Source organism: Carettochelys insculpta, chromosome 10, assembly GCF_033958435.1.
Source record: "Carettochelys insculpta isolate YL-2023 chromosome 10, ASM3395843v1, whole genome shotgun sequence".
NCBI classification, from domain to species: Eukaryota; Metazoa; Chordata; order Testudines; family Carettochelyidae; genus Carettochelys; species Carettochelys insculpta.
The window spans coordinates 5,052,729-5,076,969 of NC_134146.1; the positions used below are offsets into that span (position 1 = coordinate 5,052,729).

Consider the following 24,241-nt stretch of genomic DNA (forward strand, 5'->3'; position numbering starts at 1 on the left):
GGTTCAGGCATTAATACAGAAGTGCAACAACTGGAAGACAATTTTAATTCAATTTCTGAGTGCTTAAGACACTTATCTGCAGTTTCAAAATCTTTTTCATACACTCTGGGAAATTCTGAACTGACGAATTAACACACATACCCTTTTGATATCAGTGATTGCACTGACCGAGCTAGGATACTTGAAGTAGTCAGAAAGCATTGAAATAAGATGGTCTGTAATACTGGCAATTCTTTGGAGCTCAACATCTGTCTCAATTAGATAGGCAAGGGTCTCAGCTCCTTCCACTCGCTCCTCCAGCAATCTCTCCTTGCTACACATCCGAACCAAAGCTGGCAGTGTCTGGAAGGTATAAAATTCAATGTTAGTTTCAGAGAAAGTAATTTGTAAGTTTTTATAGATTCTGTTTCAGTTTGATGTCTAGAGCAATTCTCTTCACCCAAATTCTTAAAGAAAAAGGTTCAAATGACTGTGGGAACAGATACAGAAATTACGATCAGCTTATTCAATTATAGGCATTTCTTAGCACTTATTAGCACAGTGTAGGGTTCTTTCCACCTACATTTTTTGGTCACATTATTCTCTGCCACTATGTCCAGAAAGGATCTACAATCAAATTGTTCTGCATGGAAGCTCAAATGTCCACATAATATAGTCTTTACTAGCAAAATTTTTTTTGCACTGTAGAAAAGAAACCTGTGTTTTCCCCCAGAACTCAGCAACACTGCTGTGAAAATACAGTTCCTGGATTACTAGTTGAGGTTGTCACTTTTGGTACGGTACTTTCTAGGTACCCAAATACATATGAACACATCAGTTATTCCACTTGGATTTTAACATTTCCCAGTTCAGTACTGCCATAAGCAGCAATATTTCTAAGATGCATAGAGCACTAAAGTTTTCACTTTCCAGCAGAGTCTGACAGCAACATTGTTACTGTTACAAATATTCTCTGTCCCTTTTAAAATCAGCTCCTCTTTATAAAACGTTCCTACCAATATTCTATTCAATATTACACCTATCTTTCTTCCCCACTTTCTCTGCTTATGTACTGTGAGAATCACACAAACTCCGCCCCCACTAGGCTCAGTGACAGGCAGCAAAAATCAGAAGGGAATGGTTTTTCCATTTTCGGAGCTGCTCTCTGCTCCTCCACAGTGCACCTAATAAGTCTGAAAACAATAAAGAAAAAGTAAAATTATGTAGCACCAAACAGTTTGCTGGTATAAGTGCACCTCAGAGTTACAGCACAGAATTTGGCTCACAGGATTTTATCTATTCCAAGAAAAGGACAAACTTTGGACTTGTCTAAACAATAAATTAGTGTGCAGCAATCTGGGCTGTAAATCAACAGTGCTCCTGTGTAGTGTGCTCAGCAGTAACTATCTTTGTGGTCCCTGCTGCTGTGCTCTAGAAGTTCCCTCCTATGCTCTGACTTACTGCTGTTTAAAACAGAAGAACATAAAGCACTCTTGATAATGCCTTTCCATTTCCTGACCAACTCTTGCTCTAAGGCTTCCACAGGCCTGACGGATAAAGCTGAACAAAGCAATTGCTGAAAGCCCCTCTGGCACAGTCTGATGATTTGTGGAAACTTCAGCACTGGAGTACAATTAGGTATGACAGTACTCCAGAGAAGACAAATACTTCCTTGCCTTAGTCATCAGAGTGCTGTAAGTACTCTGAGGCTTGTGAGAACAATTATCTCCCCCCTCATGTATCCCCTCACACAGGACAATGACATCTTCTATGAAAAGACTTCAAACCTGAGACCTGAAGTGTTTGTGTTTTGACCACATCAAATTTTGTTGCTGACAATTCTGATGAAAGTTGGTTTGACTGACTTCTAAGGCCTTATTCGTAGTACTACAGGCAAGGCGGTCACAGATGCCAAAAAGATCCTATGAGCACTGCTTAACCACATACAAAGGTTGCGTATTTCTTAAATATGAACTGTCTGCCATCATCTGGGACGATTAGTACAGAAGCCTCAATGGACAGACAGATCTTAATTATCAAATTCTACTACTATTCTAACAATTGATAGACTGAACAAGGGAAATGCACAGGTTCTCTTCATTGTCTGGCATAAATAAGGGAAGTGAGTAATACCTAAGTGAGTGCATTCATTGTATCTCCTCAGCTCTAGTTAACACATGATCGTTCCAGATTTCAGTGTTAGCCATGGTTCTAACACAAACCAGAAAGCTGTGTAATTCCTAAAGAGGTGCTCTCTGATGGCAACTTCCTGACAGAAGGCTGGATATACAAATCATACCTAACATACCAGGGTAACAGTCGCAAAAATTTCACTTGCAAGCTATCATATAAGAAACAATGATGAACGCAAAACATTCACACAGATCCTTCAGAAAAATAGTCTGTGAAACTATTTTTAGCAGAGATGTTTTTTCAGATCCAAAAAATATAAACCGAAGCGAGCATTAAGAGTACCATTTGTTGAGAACGGTCTCTGAAATCAATACACTTGTCCCTCCTTTAATGAGCACTTTACTTATGAGTATGCGCTAATACAAGGAACGTATATACCTACCTTTATTCACTATATACATGAACTTCCCCCACTGACATAAGCAGTGTCCCTAGCTGGAAGGCAGGGAAACTCACAGCCATGGGGAGATTGGAACCAGCCTGCCTCTGGTTCCCAGCTCCTGCCCTTCGAAGTCAGGAAACTGACCAGCCCTGGTGGCTCCTGGCTCCACTCCCTTTGCAGGAAAATGTGAGTTATGCAGTGGTTGCCGGAACAACCCCATGGTAGTTCTAGGGTTTACTGTATTAGAACCCCCACCCATCCTGCAGACCTCACCCTGGTCCAGGTTTTAACTGCCCCCCATGGTCCCAAACTGCCTCTAGCCTTAAACCCACCCCACAGCCCCAAACCTCCTCCAGCCCTAGACCCCCCACAGCATCCACAAACTGCCCCAAGGCTTACACACACACACACACACACACCCCAGCAACCCCACACTGCCCCCAGCATTAGACTCTCCCTGCAGCTCCAAAGTTCCCCCAGTCTTAGACCCCACCCCCTCCATCCCTCAACAGCCCCAGCCTTCGACATTCCTCCTCCCACAGCCTCTTCACCAGGGCTGCTAGGCTGGGTGGCGCCCCCAGCCCTCCTGATCCCAGCAATTAACTCCAGTGTTAAGGTTTTAGCACCTAGGCATAAGGTGCTTGCTATCCCTAGTGACAGAAATAGCTGCCATCTCCAGCAGTTATTGCTGTTGATAGAAATCTGCCTCAGGCAGCAGTATTAAGAAACTGCAAATGGCTTCTTTAACAGCCACATGTAGCTGGGAACTGCCCAGCTAGCAACCTTTAACAAATCTAATGGGACCCATATGTTGGAAATCCCTGCTCTACATACATACACCACATTCTATTTCTGGTACCAAACTATTCAAATACATCAGAAAAGTACCTAAACAACTGGTTTATGTCAAGTTACAAGCCCTTGGAACTAACTGGAGATTTTTAAATGTATTTTTATAGGAATTTAGTGTTGCCCTTATGAGTTTTTGCCTACGAGCAGAAATTTGGGAATCAATTGTGCTTGTATAGTGAGGGATGAGTGTACATAATTAACGTTTCACTTTCACACAGAAGGCAGCCTGATGAAGTAGTTTTGCACGTTCTTTCCAACGGATAGTCCAATAATGCAATGCAGCTTTTATTTGTTGGCTTTCTGTATCTTGACAAATATAAAATGGATATTTGTCAAACTTTCTTCCACTGGATTAAGACTTACTGTAACTAGCTGAATAAACATCGTTAAAATATCATCACTATTAAATGCTTATAATAAGCACAGTGCTACATAAGGAGATTTTAAAAAGCAAAAATGAGAGTTAAGCACCTAATTTTTAAAGTGAGTTAGACAATGAACTGCATTTTGTGCCTTTGAAACTCTCCCCCCAAGAATCAATAATGCTTTTGCAAAACTTTATGACAGATGTACACAAATAAAATAGTGACAAACACACAGGGTGATGAAACTCTGGCTTATCTTCTGCTTAAATTTTCATCATAGTGTCTAATCAGCTTACCTTTAAAACAATGTAGTTGTCATCTGTCCGGATTGCTCCTGCTCTGCACATGTAGGTAAGGCTGTAATGAAACAGCAGAAAACAAGCTCACTACCAGCTTTTATAAAAACTTCCAAAAGATATTGTGAAAAGAATGAGTGTGCCTGTGGAAACTTAACTTTGTTATAACAGCCATTCTAACACATGTAGTTTTAATGGACTCCGATACTATTCCATACAATACTTGAATAATACAGTTTTTCCACATGTAACTTTAAAAGTTAGCTGTCAAACCCTAACAGGACCAGCAATGGTAAGATGGGTTCAGTTTTGCTTTTACCTACATTGCTATAAGTTTGGAATTATTTTACCAAGCTCCATGTGAACAGAATTGGGAGCTATGTTTAAAAACAACACAGTAAAAAAATTACTGGAGAACAGGTTATTCCCATGATTCAGGAAAGTATCCCCATTAAGCCAGAACTTAAGCATATGCTTAAATTTCAAAGAAGTAAATAGGACTTAAATCCATTCCTATTCGTTAGTGCATATAAGTATGTACTATGTGCTTTCCTAGCTCAGAACACAGGTGCATAAAATTGCAGAGCACATTACTATGGAGCCTCAAATTTTGATTTCCTAACTCTTCCACATTTAAAACACTTCATAGTTAATCTCCTTTAAATAAAAAAGCTGCAGGCAAATTAACTTTTTTTATATGCCACAGAATCCTAGGGCTGGAAGGGACCTTAGGAGGTCATTTAGTCCAGACCCCTGCCTAAAGCAGAATCCACCCTAACTAAATCATCCCAGCCAGGACTTTGTCAAACTGGGACTTAAGCATTTCAGTGCTTCACACCCCCTCTTCTGCTGAAGTAGTTCTTCCTCATATCCAACCTTCACCTCTCCCTCTGTAACTTCAGACCATTGCCTCTTGTTCTGCCACCTGTCACTACTGAGAACAGCCTCTCTCAATTCTCTTTAGAGACACCCTTCAGGAAGTTGAAGGCTGCTATCAATGTGGATGCATTGGAGCAGATTCAGTGGAGGACAACAAAAATGATTTGGGGGCTGGAGCACATGACCTAGGAGAAGAGGCTGAAGGATTTGGGCTTATTTATTTTAGTTTGCCATCAACTGAGCTGCATGGAGCCTGAACAAAGTGTGCCCTCCTTCCAGATAGTGGTGGTTACTAAACACCCTATACTCTTTGAAAATTACTCCCCGAGACTGTGGCAATGGAGAAATGGTACAGAAGAGATTGGTAGCTAAGCTGGCTAAATGGAGGGTGACAAGAAACATGTAAAGACGGGAGGGTTGAGGAAAACTGGGTGCGTTTGTTACTGGCTTGTTGCAGAAGAATCAGAAATGCTCAAAGGCAACAGGTAAATTTACGAGTTTTATAGCACTGCAGAGAAAGCCAGATCTGAAAATACACCAATGCACTTCCCTAAGCAGGAGGAAGGTGGTGGTCACAGGCTTTTTGAAGGAGCCGCTGGTATCTCCAAAGAAAGATGCAGTGACGACCATTGTGTCTTCTCCTACATATCCACTAAGAGTGAGAGGAGGGTGTCTCAGGAAATGCCAGCTATTCATTTACATTAAAAAGATCATTTATAAGTTTTAAGAAATTTGCCAAAACTAGAACAAAAATAAATTACTCATACTTTAAAATTAAAGTTAAAAAGGCTATTGACTTCCATGTTAACTGCTTGTGAGAAAGCAGGGACGGTGGTAAGGAAGTCAGATGTTCAAGCACTTACTATCATAGGATATGGCGCTACATACATGTACATAATTCAAAACAGTTACTTCCATAAAGGTAATAGACTTGATCCTCCCATAAGCCACCCATCAAGAAACAAGATATGCCACATCAAAAACCTGCAATGAATAAAAAGCTAAATCAAAGAGGTCACATTACCATTCTCTCTAAATAGCGAGCAGATGGGATCTGATAAAGTACAACATGAGCACCACAGTAGAGATATTACACTGAGATTGACATTATCAAACTCACAAAATCAGCAGCAGAGTACCACATGTATTTGTAGTCAATTTTTTCACCAGTTTTACCTAAACTAATGAAAACTCTTGAATGGACATATTTATTTGGATTTAAGAGAGGAGTAGTTCAGTTTAGTTTAAAGCAATTCATAATCTAGTTAGGACTTGCCTGCATGGCAGAGTTGCAGACTTAGGCTTTTTAAACCAGCTAAACTAGAATGAATAGCTGCACAGATATTTGTTTCTGTTTAAACCAACCTTAGTATGGTTTGGAAGCCCAAAAATTGTTATCAAGGTTAGCAAATCAGAAGACTCTTCCGATTTGCCAAACTTGATGACAATTTTACTATGGTTTAGTGTAAGCCAATTGTAATATAAGCTGAAATAACCAAAGTATAAAAGAGTTCACACAGGAATTTGCACTAGTTTTCTAAACTGATGCAAGTTTGTGTATAAAGGCATTAAACTAAATCAAAATAAGCCTAGTTTATTACAAAATAGGTGTTCATGCACCTTTGGCATTGCTTTTACTAAATAGGTTTAAAAATACACTCAGTTAACTGGTGTAACCTTCTCGTGCAGCGAAAACACACAGGTTGTGTGGAAAATCACCACTACCTTCCATTATACCTGGGTGAAAAAACCTGCCGGGCAATACAGAACCCAGAAGAGATGTGTTTGTCAGCCTAATCAGTCCTGAAAGAGAAGTAATTTGGGTAACCAAAAGTACAGGAAGATATTCCAAGGCAAAAATCTACAGAAGATACATTATCATAGAATTGTAGGACTGGAAGGAACATCAGGAAGTCATTTAGTCCAGTGCCTATACTCATTGGAGGACTTAGTATTATAAAAACTGCAGACTCTTAACCAGTCAGTGGTGCTACCTGGGAAACCAGTGACCATTTTAGATCCAGGAAAACCCTGGCATCATTTGTATTATAGTAGCCCAGAAGGGCTGCTGGTCCTTGGGCCCTCTGGTCCTGGATTATCCATGGTCCTGCTGGACCACAGATGTTCCTGGACTAGAGAGACCTGGCTTTGGGTGGTGCATCCTGTAGAAAAAGTACACATTTTAGGTGGAACTGGTTTCCTGACAGAAACCTTTTGTCTTTATGGATTTGTCTACACTATAGGTTGTTTACTGAATATGAAGCCACATTCCACAGCACAGTTTGCTCCTGGTTATATGCAATATGATTTAAACACAGCCTGTATACCAGGGGCCTGTCACCATTGGCACTTGTGCCAAGAGTGCCATGAGAGCCAATTTTCATCGGCACACGAGGCAGGAGCTCAACCACACCCCTCCTCTCGCAAGCAGCCAGGAGCTTGCGCAAAGCCTAGCCACCTATGGATTAACAAAAGAGCAACTAATGCTACAAACCACCACCTACACTGTAAAACTCTGCATTTTAATTTATTTATCAAGTTGTTGTAAGCAAGACTATTACTGACTTTAAAAAGTATCACCAGCTGTGGGACTGTAGAGAGGTCAAAAGGTCAAATTTCAGCACTCCGCCTCAGAAAGGTTGCTGACCCCTGCCCCACACCATAACAGACAACAACAAAACTGTCACTCTTCCAGATGTGCCAGTTTTACAACAAAAACCAGTCCTATTATTTCCCAGGTCTTGGAGAACATCCCAAGGTGCATTGTACTGTCACAGAAAGCACTAAGTATTCTCAGCATTCTGTGCATTTTCTGTGCAGCAATAATGCTTATTCCCTAACTAAGAAGCTGTGGACCACATCAAAATGACCAATACATAAGGTTCCTAGTTAGATCAAAATAATTCACTATCCTCAGACTGTTGGATTGCTGACCTTTTATCAGCCACTCTGATTAGCCTCAGCTCATCAAAACTAAATCAGTAGGTATATCAGCAGAGTATTGAGAGATTCAGCAAACCTGAGAATCACATGCGGTAAGAAAAATCAAGGCAAAAAAAAAGTCCACTACCACTGAACACAAGATTATGGCTGGGAAGTCCAGCAAAGGACGAATCATCTGCTCAGTCCTGAGGAGTCAGATGGCATTGTAGGCATGAGAATGACATTTGGCCTGCAGTACCTAGTCAAGAGCTATGTAGTGAAACAACTGCTAACAACAGCGTGCCAAGGAGAAGAAAGAAGACTGCATGCCGACTGTATTCAGTTGGTGCTGTAATAGAACAATGGTGGTCATAATTGATCACACAACCATGGAAGCAATGTTGTCAAATTAGTTGTGGGCTGATGTTTTAAACTGCTTTAGTTGGGTGAAAAGTGACAGGAACTCACTGTAATATAGAGAAGCATGTTATCTAAAGAATTGCGTAAGCTACAGTGTCCGAAGTTAAAAACTGTTGATTTGGGAATTTTCCAGAATTTGTTTCAGGAATGGATGAACATATCTAAGATTTTAAGAAAAAAATTAGACATATGAATAATGAGCAACCACATTATTAAAAAGAAAAAATCTTTTAAAAGAATCTATCTCCGGGACTGGTGAAAGTCAAATATGTCACATATCGGAGGGGTAGCCGTGTTAGTCTGGATCTGTAACAGCAATGAAGGGTCCCTGTGGCACCTTATAGACTAACAGAAAAGTTTTGAAATTTCCATGACCAGCATCTGATGAAGTGAGTCTGTGCTCACGAAAGCTTATGCTCAAAACGTTTCTGTTAGTCTATAAGGTGCCACAGGACCCTTCATTGCCGTTAAAGAGATCACAGAAAACCTTGTATTTTATACTGAATAGGACTGTTGTCTCAATATGTATAAATCAACCACCGTAGCATTATCTAAAATTGGTTTTATATTTGTACTATATATATTTATCCCAAAAAATTCTTTCCACCCATCTTTACATAAATTCATCTCTCATGCTCTTATGATGATACTGGAAAACATCTAGTCAATACTCCATTACTCAAGTCCTGGATAGAGAAGGTGAATGAGGTAATCCTTTATTGAACGAACTTCTGGAAATAGGACTGAACAAATCAGGATTTTGCTGAAATATAAGAATTTTCGTAAGACAAAAAAGCAGTCCAACAGCACTTTAAAGACTAACAAAATAATATGAGGTGGTAAGCTTTCGTGGGATAGACCCACTTCTTCAGACCATAGCCATACCAGAAAGACTCAATATTTAAGGCACAGAGAGCCAAAGATATTTACCAAGGTTGACAAACCAGAAAAATGTAATAAAGGTGGGCAAATCGGAAAAGCAGAGGGGAGTCAGGAGAGGCAGGGTCCTACTGCCCCTTAGATTTGCTCACCTTGATTACTGCAAGCAGGGGATAGAGCAGCTTGTCCACTAAATACATGCATTTACTTCCTACAGGTCTCACAACCTAGCAGTGAATACACCCTGTTCTCAGATCATTCCCACCTGCCAAGGCACTTACATGCTATGATTGACAGAGTCCCTTTCCCTTCCAGATGTGCCTGCTCGCTTAACTCATTTGAATATCCATTTTCCTCTCTCAATTGCCTTTAATGAAGGCAAAATACTAAAATAAGTGGCCAAAACTGTTACAATTCTGAACAAATACATCTAATTCCTGATTGCTGTTCATCCGCAATACTGGAGAAACGATTGAGGAACCCCAGAATAACTACCATTCCAGAAAAAGGTACTATAACAGGAGGGAAAAAATTACTTAAGATGGCTATGGGCAAGGCTCCATAGATTACATCATTCCACAACAAAATTCAATTTTTGACACAGAACTTATACTCCGCAGACATCAAGGTTTTTTTTGAAAAAAGAAATAGGTTTATAATCCTTGTACTTATGGAGATTAACAAACACGCAGACCCTGAAACTAGTTTTGAGAAATCTAGCAGCATCTCAAAGACCTCCACTGAGTCCACAATTCCACAACTCTAGATTCTGATATTTTCCCCCAAAATACAATGTGGCACTCTGGCCAGGATACAGACATTACATAAATACTGATTACGATTTAATAACAGCACTTTAAAGGAGTATAGGAGTTTCCCTTGCATACGTGTGGGGAGATGAACTATAGACTAACATTTCCCCCAATTCTGTCACTTAGGATTTTATAACAAAAAGATACATAAGAGTTGCAATTTCAAGCATTAGTTACAGTGCAGTCCCTCTCCCTCTAGCTCCTGTTGAGGATTACCATTTGGCTGATGTGAGCTGCATTTCAATAGGCTTGTCCCTTTGTAACATCTTCACAAAAATCTGTGGTAATAATTCTCCATCAACCAAAACTGCAAACAATGAAAAAGAGGATTCAGAAAATAATTCAAATTGAGTTAATTTGTAAAATGATCAACACAGCAGTCACTGAAGCTTTCAGCTTACCATTTACAAGAGTCATTGATACCTGGGGGTTTTCAAAGGCTAGAACTGAGAAGCATTTCAATGCTTGCATTCGAACCTGTACAAAAACATAGGATTTACAATTCTTTATATTTCACAAATATTAACCCAAAATAACTCACACTGTGTTACACTCTTTTAAGCTAGCTAGGCTTTTGGAAATGCACCCTGATGAAGAAATGTAGATGTAGCTGAGAGGCAGGTAGAGTTGTCTGGGGACACAGCTTGAGTCTTCTGCAATATATATATTATCACTGTATGTTGCATTTTGCACATTTGAGACATCCAGGTGCAAGTGATTACGGATGGGTGAGAAAAGGAAGCACAGAGGCAGTTGGTCAAACCTGCACAAACCTCAGCAAGACTTGTTGCCTGCAGCACGGATGACAGACATAATGATACTCTTCATACTTTGTGGAAGACCTTCAGAAGCACCCAAAGGAGTTTGGAGCACAAATGTGACTGAATGTTAATAGGAACTGTGCTCCTAAATCCCACTGTGGTTTTTGAGAGCAGCATATAGCTAAAAATCGACTTTATCTACACTACTAAAATTAACTGAAGCTATTTTATGTGCTGTGATCATACATCTTGACAGTTAACTGCACCATTGCCATTTCTATTATACAATATTAAACACAATATTGTGCATGTGTATACTGGGCAAGTTTGCATGTCATTTAACATATACTTTTGCTTGTCCACCTAAAAACATACTACACGATGTAAGAATCTTTTTAGTACACCAAAAGAACTGCTGTTATTTCACACGTACAAAATGGGAAATGACTGTCTAGGAAGGAGTACTGCAGAAAGGGACTGAGGGGCCAGAGTGGGTCACAAGCTAAATATGAATCAACAGTGTGACACTGTTGGAAAAAAAAAGCAAACATTTTGGGATACAGTAACAGGAGTGCTGTGAAAGAGACACAAGAGGTCATTCTTCTGCTCTACTTTTTGCTGATTAGGCCTAAATTGGAGTATTGCGTCCAGTTCTGGGCACCACATTTCAATTTCAAGGAAGATGTGGAGAAATTGGAGAAGGTCCAGAGAAGAGCATGAAAATGATTCAAGAGCTGGAAAACATGACCTGTGAAGGAAAACTGAAAGAATTAACTTTGTTTAGCCTAGAAAGACTGAGAGGGGACTTGATGGCAGGTTTCAAGTACCTAAAAAGGTGTTACAAGGATTAGGGAGAAAAGTTACTCTTTAACCTCAGATGCTAGAACAATAAGCAATGGGTTTAAATTGCAGCAAGGGAGGTTAGGTTGGATATTAGGAATAACTTCTTGTCAAGGTGGTTAATCACTGGAATAAACTGCCTAGGAGGTTGTGGAATCTCCATCACTAAAGATATTTAAGAGCAGGCTGGATAGGCATCTGTCAGAGATGATCTTGATGAGGAGGGGGGCTGGACTTGATAACCTCTCGAGGTCCGCTGCAGCTCTAGTATTCTATGGCTCTATTCAGTCAATCTTGGCCTCTCAACTTGGGGAAGAAGATATCGGCGAGGTGCAGAGGGGAAGATCAAGAACTCAGTTTTGTCCATAAGGAATTTAAAGAGGAGACAATAAAGAGGTCTAAAGCTGGGTTTAGACTTAAAGATCTGGGCCTGGAGTTGCGTTAGATTTATGTCATTTATAAGATTTTGTGATGCAGAGAAAGAAAAGACAGAACCTTTGGAGAGAACTGAAGTTGCGAGTGGCGAATCAAACAGAACACTGAAAATACAATTTAGAGGAGTGACAGAGACCCAGGACTAGACAGAGTATCAAAACCATGGAGGACAATAAGAAGAAAGACACACACCAATTTGTCCTTGAAATAAGGAAAATGCCGATCCAGTTATTTTTGCCCTTTCACACAGGTCTACTGACTTCCCAACCTGTAGGACTCAGTTAGCAATAAATAATTTGTTGCCAAAAGGAGCCCCCCTCAATGGCTCCTTGTGAACTCAAGGAACTAAGGCTGGGCCTACACTTGCCACGGAAGATTGAACGCTTTGGTTTAATCTACTAGAGTGCTGTTCCATGTGTACACAAAAGGGCACGTTCCAGGGTCAGTGTCGACCCCGGAACTCCTTGAGAATCACAAGGATGAAAGAATGCCAACAGGAGGAGTGCTCCTGTTGGTGTTCTTCAGCGAGGACAGGGACGAATATTGACAGCTGCAAAATCGATTTGTGGCACACAACTGGTGTACCTAAAATTGTGTAGCACCTGTCAACATTCAAGATAAGTGTAGACCCAGCCTAAATGAGAATGAATATTGATTTTCTTGGGCTTAGGAGCAACATCAAGGAACTCAAAACATTTCTACACATTGTTTGACTTACCCTGTACCCTTTTCGGAAAGAGCTCTTTTGCTAAGTTCTAAGGCAGCCTTGCAAAGCCACACATTAACAGAGAGATTTAAAATTGTATTTTAACACACACACATCGTTTGTTTTTTTCCTTATCAGGGTATGGTAGAAGATAAGCAAATAGATTTTTGCGTCAGAGCCGTAAAATTTTCATTACGGTGTCACAAGGTTGATGTAAGGACAGATACGAATCCCTGATTCCTGGGGTTGCCAATAGATTGAAGAGGAGAACCAAGTCCAAGTAATGGAGACTGCAGCATAGACAGATAAGGTTTGTAAAGTACTAGCTTTCGCGGTGCAGTAAAAGATATTACTTCACTCATCTTGTATCTCCAATACCCTGGGACTAACATGACTACAATGGCACTGCATACATAGGCAGTCTGAGTGAAACAAGAAATTAAGCTCCTTTTAGGTTGATGGCCCCAAACAAATCCTAATGACTTGCACCCTCCATATGGGATCTGAATTGTTCGATATAATTATTCTACTTTCTTACATCAATGATTCGAAAAGCACTCTTTTTTCCTGGTAAAGAGGATAAAATGGGAAGAGAGCCCCTTATCCAGAAGCTACTGAAGAAAAGAGAAGTTACTCACCTGTAGTAACGATGGTTCTTCGAGATATGTCCCCGTGGGTGCTCCACAATAGGTGTCAGGCTCGCCTGGCGCCGCAGATCGGAATTCTTCCAGCAGTTTCTCCTGGATTGCGCATGTGCCGGCGCACGCCACTCTCCGCGCACCCCCGGCCATGTGCGCGATCCGGTCCCCGCCAGTTCCTTGACCAATTGCCTCGAATGCTCCTGAAAAACACCAGACAGAGATCCGAAGTGGGGAGGATGGGCGGGTGGTGGAGCACCCACGGGCACACATCTCGAAGAACCATCGTTACTACAGGTAAGTAACTTCTTTCTTCTTCGAGTGGTCCCCGTGGGTGCTCCACAATAGGTGACTACCCAGCAGTAACCCAAGTAAGGAGGTGGGCAAATCGGTTCATGTGCAGCTTGCCCCCGAGAGGACTGCTGTCGACAGACGGGTATCCTCTTCGAATACCCGATGTAGGGCATAATGCTTGGCGAAGGTGTCGTAGGATGACCAGGTCGCCTCTCTACAGATGTCTTTTAACGCAATGCCCTTGAAGAAGGCTGTTGACGCTGCCACCGCCCTGTGGAGTGAGCCCTAGGCGGGGCCAGCAAAGGAGTCTTTCGAAGCTCGTAGCACATTTTTATACAGGATACAATGTGCTTTGAGATTCTCTGTGAAGAGAGACCTTCTCCTTTTGACCTGGGAGCAAGAGAGACTAGAAGCCTGTCCGTTTTCCGGAAGGACTTAGTTCTGTCTATGTAGAAGGCCAATGCCCTCCTCGCATCCAGGAGATGCAGGCGTGCCTCCTTGCTGGAGCTGTGAGGCTTCGGGTAAAACGAGGGTAAGACTATTGGTTCGTTAAGATGGAACTCTGAAGAAACTTTTGGAACAAAGGCTGTGGTGCAACCTTAAGGTTACCACCTCCTTTGAGAATACTGTGCAGGACGGCGTTGCCATCACTGCTGCGAGCTCGCTCACCCTGCGGGCTGACGTAATCGCAAGGAGAAAGGTTGTTTTTATCGTACGGAGACGGAGGGGAACTGTGGCTAATGGTTCGAAAGGTGGACCCAATAGCGTGCTGAGCACCAAGTCCAAATTCGACGACGGCGGAAGTGGTTTCTGAGGGGGGTACAGGTTTACCAGCCCCTTCAAGAACCTTGTGACAATAGGATGGGCGAATACAGTGGGCCCTTCCTCTGTATGCCGAAAGGCTGATATAGCAGCGAGGTGGACCTTTAGTGAGGATAGAGAAAGCCCGCCTCTTTTGAGGTCCAATAAGTATTCTAGTATTACAGGTATAGGCACGTCAAGGGGAGCTAACTGCTTGGCGGAACACCAGGCCGTAAATCGAGTCCATTTCTGCTTGTAAGTCCTCCTGGTGGAGGTCCTTCGGCTACATTCCAGGACTTGTTGTACTCCCTCTGTACACAAGCTCTCTAAGGAGCTGAGCCATGGATTAACCATGTTTGCAGACGCAGACCCTGAGGGTGCGGGTGCACTATGGACCCCTGAGCCTGCATGAGTAAGTCCGGCGCCACTGGTAGAGGAAGTGGTGGGCAGTCCAACATGCACAGAAGCAAGGGAAACCATTGCTGCCGATCCCAAGTCGGGACTATGAGTATCATGCGAGCTCTGTCCCTTCTGGCTTTCTGCAGAAACTTGCAGATAAGCACTGTGGGGGTAAATGCGTAAAGTAGAGGGCCCCTCCATGAAATCACGAATGCGTCCCCCAGGGACCCCCGTCCCACTCCTGCCCTGGAGCAGTATTTGGGACACATCTTGTTGTACTGGGTGGCAAACAGATCGATCTGAGGAAACCCCCATGTACGAAAAATGCGCCGTAGCAGATCGTAGCGGATCTGCCATTCGTGCATGAGTGCGAAGCGCCTGCTCAGCTGATCTGCTTTCGCGTTGTGAGCAGCCGGCAAGTACAAGGCTTTCAACGTTATGTTGTTGGCGATGCACCAGTTCCACAATCGGACTGCTTCCACACATAGAGCACGGGATCGTGCTCCTCCTTGTCGATTGATGTAAAACATAGTGGAGGTATTGTCGGTATTGATCCCGACTACTTTGCCGTGCAGGCAATCTCGAAAATGTTTGCGGGCATTGAACACTGCTCTGAGCTCCAGTATGTTTATGTGCAGTGTGTGTTCCGCAGGGGACCATAGCCTTTGCGTCACCTTGTTGTCGATGTGTGCTCCTCATCCTATGCGGGAGGCGTCGGTAGTAAGAAAAATAGAAATTTGTGGTTGGTGAAAGGGCACCCCCACTAGCAGGTTCTTGGGATTTTCCCACCACGCCAGGGATCTGCGCACCTCTGTCATGGGCGACACCACCCTGTGGACAGTATGGGATTCCGGTTTGTAAACGCTCGCCAGCCAATGCTGCAGGCTTCGCATGTGTAACCTGGCATTCTGTACCACAAACGTCGCTGCCTCCATGTGGCCCAACAGCTGTAGGCACGTTAAGACCGGCACCATGGGGCTGTATGTGATGACCTGCACCAGCGCACTGATGGCGCGGAAGCGGGCATCGAGCAGGTATACTCTTGCTGTAAAAGAGTTTATGCGTGCCCCTATGAACTCTATATCTTGTGTTGGTTCAGTCTTTGACTTTGCGAGGTTGATAACTAGGCCTAGCGAAGAAAACGTGTCCGCTGTGACGCACATCATGCGTAAGACCTCTGCCTTCGAGGCCTCCTTCAGCAGGCAGTCGTCCAGATATGGGAAAATAAACACCCCCTGTCTGTGCAGGTAGGCTGATACCACTGCCAGGGTTTTGGTAAAGACTCTGGGAGGTGAAGAAAGGCCAAAACGGAAGAACCCTGTACTGGAAGTGCTCCTTGCTGACCGTGAAGCGGAGGAAGCGTCTGTGTGCTGGGTGGATAGTTATATGAAAGTAAGCATCTTGTAAGTCAAGGGCTCCAAACCAGTCTCCATCATCCAGTGCCGTGAGTACAGAGGCAACTGTGATCATCCGAAAACGTTGCTTGCGCAAGTAACGGTTGAGGTCCCGAAGATCTAAGATGGGCCTCCAGTCTCCTGTTTTCTTCTCTGGTAGGAAGTAGCGTGAATAAAACCTTTCCCCTGGAATTTTTCCAGCACTGTTTCCACCGCCCCCTATGAACATAAGGTGATCCACCTCCTGCTTGAGCCTCGCCTCGTGGGCAGCGTCTCTGAGGTGAGGCCTGGCAAGAGGCTTCGTCGGTGGGAGTGACTGGAAGGGGATTGTGTAACCCGTGGCTATGATCTCCAGCACCCATTTGTCTGTGGTGATCTTTTGCCATTGGGAGTGGAACGGTCTGAGGCGATGATGGAACATGAGATGAGTGGCGCTGAGTGATGGTATTGATAGTGTAGCCCCCGACATACCTGTCAAACTTGTTGCCTTTGGGCCTACCCCAAAGGCGTACGGCTTTGTTGAGAACGTCGCCTGGGAGTTCTGTACTGCTGCTGCTGTTGATGGCGCCCCTAGTCGTAGCCTCGTTGATATTGAGCACACTGTGGTTGATTAAGCGTAGTGTCTTTGCTGAGGGTAAAATTTTTTCTTCCTGTATGGGGGAGTATAAATGCCCAAGGTTCTAAGTGTGGCTCTCAAGTCCTTACTGGAATGGAAGACCGAGTCGGTGGAGTCTGCAAGCAGCTTTTGTGTATCAAAGGGAAGATCCACGATCTTCGCCTGCAGGTCTCTGGCGATACCAGATGTCTGGAGCCAGGATTCTCTACGCATGACCACTGCTGTAGCTGCTGAACGTGCTGCCGTGTCCACCACGTCCAGGGCAATCTGTACTCCCGTCCGCAGTGCTGCGTAGCCCTCTTGAACGATCGCCTTTAACACTGGCTTCTTGTCTTCCGGGAGTGAATCCATGAGGGGAGTAAGCCTGGAGTAATTATCAAAGTTGTGGTTTGCTAGGTGTGCCGCGTAATTTGCCATTCTCAATAGCAGGGTAGAGGAGGAATATACCTTCCTACCAAACAGCTCTAGCTTCTTAGCATCTTTGTCCGATCCCCCCGATTTGTACTGAGAGGCCTTCAACCTCTGCTGGGACGATTCGACCACCAAAGAATTCAGTTGTGGGTAACTAAAAAGGAACTCCATGCTCTTTGCCGGGACGAAATACTTCTTATCCTCTCTCTTGTTCATAGGTGGGATAGAGGCCGGAGTCTGCCATATGGTAGTGGCTGACTCCATAATGGCTTCGTCCAGCGGAATAGCAATTTTGGATGAAGCCGGGGGTCTCAAATTTTTCAGGAGTTTGTGATGTTTCTCCTGCACCTCTGCCGTTTGAATCTCTTGCGCGAAAGCCACTCTTTTGAATAGTTCTTGAAATTGTTTAAGGTCATCCGGGGGGGGGGGGGGGGAGAGAAGAGAGACATCCCCGGGGACCATGGCCCCATCTGGGGAGGATGAGGAGGAACCACTGGGGTAAACCTCCCTCAAACTCTCAGGCTCCTGTGGTCGATGATACACTTGCTCCCTGGAGGATTGTGAAGGAAAGTCCCGGGGTTCTAAAACTAACTCCCCTTGAAACAACTGTGTTTCCGTCCCAGATCGAGTGTGTACACGGGGGTATTGAGCAGCAGCGGGGGACCTGCCCTGGATGTAGGCCTGCGGTGTCTGTGTTCAGCATGATGAGGACGACCATAGCAACATGCGCAAGGGCCTGGGGATGGAGACCTGGACCACGCATGGAGTGTACACCCCCGATGTCTGGGAGAGCGAGACCTCCGCGACGACACAGATAGAGGCGAAACTGGCTTGTGATAGTACTCCAGGGGATCCATTCCCAGAAATGGTGAAGGTGGCCCAAGCCATGGTGAGATTGGTTGGAGGAATGGAGAGGGAGGTTCTGGATAAGCCGGTGGAGTCACAGGCCTTCGGTGCGGCGTGTATCACGGGGGCAGGGCTTGGTGCTAAAAGCAGCGCAGCCCTGTCCGGAGATAGGCTGTGGTGCCAAGTTTTTGCTTTAGCCTTGCCCCTCCCCTGCGGGGCCAGCACCGCGCCCTCCCATGCCAGGGATCTCGGCCCTGCTGTCAGCGCCGCGCTCAGCTGTGGTGCCGCGTGGGTAGTTTCCTCCAGCGCCTGCAGGCTCCGTGCCTGGTGTCCCTGCGCCGTTGGTGCCCCGGGGGCCGGTGCCGCCGATACCGGTGCTTGCCTCGCTGGCGCTCTTGGCGCCCTGCGTGCCAGCTGTTGTGTAATCGGAGGCTCAGCCTCTGCCACGTGCGCCGCCACTTCCCTGAGCTCGCGCCTGGGGGCTCTGGGCGCTGCTCGTCCTGCTCGCTGAACTCACCGGCAAGGATCGAGCCGGGGAGAGTTTCCTCCTTTTCTGCACCGAGGGGGTCAGAGAGGCTGCCTTCCTCTTATGCAACCCAGAGGGCCCTTTAGGGTGAGGCTTCTCCGGCAACTCTGGCTGGAGAGCCTTATCAAACAAGAGCATTTTAAGCCTCATCTCTCTGTCTTTCCTGGCCCTGGCTGTGAGCTTAGCACAGTGAGAACACTTCTGGGTAACGTGTGATTCCCCCAAGCAGCAGATGCATTCACTATGCCCATCGGAGGCCAGCATAGCTTCGCAGCATGACTCACACCTTTTAAAACCTGGAGGCGGCCATCGTGGTGAGTCCTTTACTGTTAATAGGGTACTTAGCACGTAATCAGTGCCTTTTCGCCCCAAATAGCGATCACCAGCCTGTGGGGCAGCGGGTGGCCTAAGTGGCCTTCTCGTCCGCTCCTCTCTCCTTCGCTCCTCTCTCTTTTTTTTTTTTTTGCTGATATTCTTTGTCCTTGTTTTCTTTTCAAGTGACAAAAACAACAAATTACACGAAAAACAGCTATCTTAGCTGACTCTGGCCTTAGCCTGAGTGGATTCCGTCTGCAGCCGATGGCGGCTGAGAAGGAACTGGCAGGGACCGGATCGCGCACGTGGCCGGGGGTGCGCGGGGAGTGGCGCGCCGGCGCATGCACGATCCAGGAGAAACTGCTGGAAGAATTCCGATCTGTGGCACCGGGCGAGCCCGACACCTATTGTGGAGCACCCACGGGGACCACTCGAAGAAGAATTTTTGTTTCCAAATTAAAGACGACACACTGCATTTTCTAATGAGAAGGCTGCCTGAAATGGACTGCAGGAGGGGGGGTGTTTACAGGAAGCAGCTTAGCATAGGATATCCTTTCTGGATGACTTCTAGGACTCTTCGGTTTGAAAAAATTCCCCTTAATAATGCCAAATAAAAAGGACTTAGGGAAAAGGAAAGGCAAAAGTCTCTATGGAAGAAACGTTCATGGTTCGTTAAAGCCCCATCAAACCGTTGTCTAGAATAGCATTCCAAAGTGAAGCACTGAAGTCACTACAAGTTTGCTACAATGCTTTTCCCCTTCTGGCTTGACGGAACTGTTTCTGAGCAAGCGAATTACTTGTTTGTGTGTTCAGATGAAACAACTCTTTACAAATTCTACCTGCATGAGAGATTTGAATGTATGAATCACTCAAAGCATGGTTTTATTAACATGGAAAGAGGAGTTTCAAGCTGTGAAATTAATCACCAAATCTAAAGTTATCAAATGTCCTCTTTTTACTCTTGTTGAGAAGTTTGCTCCACATTGCTGATAAAATTGTATTAAATGCACTAGCAGTTTTAAAGAACTGCTCATGTTATTAGTACTAAAAGAAGTATAATTGTACCATGCAGATCTATCTAGGTATGTTTAAAAGCAGAGGCAATTTTAATGTGTTCTGGACACTGAGGATCTTACATGTGAAAGTCTCAAAACTTAATGGGAAAGTTCTGTTGCCAAGTAATTCAGAACCACAGGATTGTCTGGCGATCAATATATGCACAAAAACAATAAAAGGGATATGCTTTTATCTGAAATATGTTGATTAAATCACTTCATCAATTTTAATTAATGCTAATAATGAAATATTAAAAACAAGATGAAATATTTAATTTATAAAATGGAGAGTCAACGTGAAGTGAACATCCCAAAACACCACCCAGCGCAAGTGTATAATAATTAACTGAACCACTAGGGAAGCTTTGTTGCAAGAAAATAATGACGACATGTGTTAAGGACACTAATCAAAAACAAAAAAGAACAAACTTGGTATCAGTACTTAAAATACACTCTATAAAGAAAATACTAACCTATGTTAAAAGGACATAAAAAAATAGAACAAAAAACTATTTAGGCAACACTAAAAATCACGGACACCCAACAAAACCCAATTTTGCCCCTTGTAGGTATACATATCATCATATATAGTATGTTTACACTTGCCAGTAGATCAGCACTGCTGCAACTGATGCAGTAAAATATCCATTTACTGGATCTGGTCAAGACACAATAGATGGAAGAATCCTCTCCCATCCATTTGTATATTCCACCTCCACAAGCAGCAGCAGGGAAGTCGATGGGTGATAAACTTCCATCAACACAGTGCAAAGAGACCACAGTAAGTAGCTCTAAATACGTCAACTTCAGCTACGCCATTTCCTTGGATCAAGTAGCTGCCGAGTATATCCCTGGTAACATTCTGAGCCAATATAGGCTAGGAGATAAGCACTGGGACAGCAATCTTCTTGCCTAGGCATCAGTTCCAAAACATGACAGCCCTGGTACAGAGAGAGAGAGAGAGAGAGAGAGAGAGAGAGAGAGAGAGAGAGAGAGAGAATCTCACTTCTCCCCTTTCGTGACTGACGTAAACATGTATGGTATATTGTCCGATGTGATCCTTACGTGCTTGCCTTTCATCAGTGATGGGAACCAGATTCAGGCATATCTGACCACTCTGAATTCAAGGAAATTTTTGTGTAACATGACTTCTTCCGACATCCACTTGCTCTGGGTCACATGAATGTCTCAGTAATTTCCTCAAACTAGTTTAGAGGTGTCCATTGTGACAACTGTTGGGGAGGGACACAAATGGAATTTCTGTGCACATGTCCCATTAGTCTTTCCACCAGCTGAAGCACTGTTGTATGGGGGCAGGAATGGAAAGCAACACAGTTCAGCTGTCGAGAGACTAAACTATTGAGCCGTGCTTGAAGGCACCACTTTGGAAGCCTCACATATTCTGTAACAAATTTGGTGGCTGCTATGTGCCTCAGCAGCAGAAGACAGTTCTTATCTGCCTTTTAGAGGCTGAATTATGGTGGCTATGTTCGAAAGGGCCACCAATCTTTGCAGAAGACAGGCTCTTGCTGTTCCTGAATCAAGTTATGCCCTTACAAATTCTAAGCCTTGGACCGGAGTCAAAATGGATTTCTGGATGTTCAACTGGATGTCCAATCCAAGGAAGAGACCTATGCATTGGAGGTTGCTCAAGACACCAGTCCAGGGAGCTGCTCTTCAGCAGGCAGTCACCCATATGAGGGAATATTAAGAACATAAGCACGGCCATATTGGGTCAGACCAAAGGTCCACCCAGCCCAGTAGCCCGTCTGCTGACAGTGGCCAGTGCCAGGTGCCCCAGAGGGGGTGGATTGAAGACAATGACCAAGTGATTTGTCTCCTGCTATCCATCTCCAGCCTCTGACAATCAGAGGCCAGGGACACCATTCCTACCCTTAGCTAATAGCCTTTTATGTACCTAACCTCCATGAATTTATCTAGCTCTTTCTTAAATTCTGTTATAGTCCTAGCCTTCACAGTTTCCTCTGGCAAGGAGTTCCACAGGTTAACTATGTGCTGAGTGAAGAAGAACTTTTTTTTTTAATTAGTTTTACATCTGCTACCCATTAATTTCATGTGTCCTCTAGCTCTTGTATTATGGCCACAAGTAAATAACTTCTCCTTATTCACCCTCTCCACACCTGTCATAATTTTATATACCTCTATCATGTCCCCCCTCAGTCTCTTCTTTTCTAAACTGAAAAGTCCCAATCTTCTTAGCCTCTCCTCATACGGGACCTGTTCCAAGCTCCTAATCATTTTAGTTGCCCTTTTCTGAACCTTTTCCAGTTCCAGGATATCTTCTTTCAGGTGAGGAGACCACATCTTTACACAGTATTCAAGATGTGGGTGTACCACAGATTTATATAGGGGCAATAAGACACTCTGTTTTATTTTCTATCCCTTTTTTAATAATACCTAACATCCTATTTGCCTTTTTAACTGCCTCTGCACAGTGTGCGGATGTTCTCAAGGAAGTATCCACAATAACTGCAAGATCTCTTTCCTGATTAGTTATAGCTAAATTAGCCCCCATCATATTGTAAGTATAATTGGGGTTATAAGATATATTAAGATACTTTAAGTATATTATAAGTATATTAAGATACAAGTATAAGCTATGAGTATATTAAGATACTTTTCTTGTAGAGCTGCTCTGTTACCGCCAGCACAGCTTTCTGAGAAGGTCCTTGGGACAGACAACAGACCAAAAGGGAGCACTCAGTATTGAAATTGGTTATGGCAGATGATGAAATGTAGGACTCATTTGTGGCAGCCATGGATAGCTATATGGAAACACGCATCTTAAAGGATGTGGATTAAGAACCAGTCCCCTTGCTCTAGTGAAATTGTTATTGCTGCAAATATCTCAGTTTTGAATTTCAGGGTCTTCACAAGTACTGAGCAGAGTCTCCAAACAGCCACTATTTTTGGTACCAGAAGATATCTTGAATAAAACCCTTCCCTTTGTGCTGTATGAAGACTGATTCTATGGCTTTCAAACATAAGAGAGTGCCTATTTCTTGACAAACCAAGCTCTTGTGGAGAGGGACGTGGAAGGGGTTTGCTGATGAAGTGCAGTAAATTGGATGATGTACCCTGTGGAGATGATGTCCTATTCTCAATTGTCCATGGTGATTGACTCCGAGGTGCATGTAAATTGATGCAGCTGATGAGGATGGAAATTTGAGTGTACAACCAAACCATGAAAAATTGGTGCTTGGCGGTGGACTGTTGCAAGACAGGAGGCTTCAAAGTGGAAAGCTTCTTTATCTGGCACCTCTGAATTTTGGTGAGATTCATACAATCTTTGAGAGGTAAGGAACTGAGCAGAGTGGGCCTCAGGGCCACTTGGGACTTGATGAGCTTCTTGCAGACAGGTGTGTCGATGCCAAGAGCACACAAGTAGCTCCAGAGTCCTTTAATGTTCACACATATTCATCCATGGTATCTGTGAACTTCAACCCGTAAAAAGGAAGGTTCTCTATGTTATTCTGGATTACTTTTGGGAATGTGGAAAGTTGCAGCCAGGAAGCTCTTATCATCATTACCACTATAGTGATTAAAAGGAAGACAGTATCAGTGGCAGTCAGGGAGGCACAGGGCTGTCCTGGCAAGTAGTTAGCCCTCCACAATGTTGCCTGAAATTATTTCCTGTCCTCAGTCAGTGGGCCACAAAAGAGTTCTGGCTGGTGTAACTGACTTGGTTGTACAATGCTATTAGCACCTGACAGTTGCAGATTGTAATCTGTAAGAACGGCAAGAATACAGATGTCCTTCCCAGTAGGTCTTTAGATGCTTAGGGTCTTTTTCAAGAGGTGTGGTATTAGTGTGGTACTTCATTCTGGCTGCGTCTACACGTGCACGCTACTTCGAAGTAGCGGCACCAACTTCGAAATAGCGCCCGTCGCGTCTACACGCATCGGGCGCTATTTCGAAGTTAACTTCGACGTTAGGCGGCGAGACGTCGAAGTCGCTAACCTCATGAGGAGATAGGAATAGCGCCCTACTTCGACGTTCAACGTCGAAGTAGGGACCGTGTAGACGATCCGCGTCCCGCAATGTCGAAATTGCTGGTTCCTCCATGGCGGCCATCAGCTGGGGGGTTGAGAGATGCTCTCTCTCCAGCCCCTGCGGGGCTCTATGGTCACCGTGGGCAGCAGCCCTTAGCCCAGGGCTTCTGGCTGCTTCTGCGGCAGCTGGGGATCTATGCTGCAGGCACAGG

General features: G+C 44.1%; 1 protein-coding gene across 5 annotated transcripts in view; it reads right to left on the reverse strand.

Moving 5' to 3' along the window:
• The window catches only part of ARMC8 (armadillo repeat containing 8), a 138,223-nt gene that overhangs the window by 41,013 nt on the left and 72,969 nt on the right, over positions 1-24,241 (reverse strand). For 4 of the 5 annotated variants that reach the window (XM_075004059.1, XM_075004057.1, XM_075004060.1 and 1 more), the window contains 4 exons: positions 10,381-10,456; positions 10,196-10,286; positions 4,068-4,128; positions 142-342 (listed from right to left, as the gene is read on the reverse strand). In XM_075004059.1, the coding sequence (XP_074860160.1) occupies positions 142-342; positions 4,068-4,128; positions 10,196-10,286; positions 10,381-10,456 (429 nt within the window). The remainder of the gene's footprint in view (positions 1-141; positions 343-4,067; positions 4,129-10,195; positions 10,287-10,380; positions 10,457-24,241) is intronic. The other variant, XM_075004058.1, reaches the window with a different exon arrangement.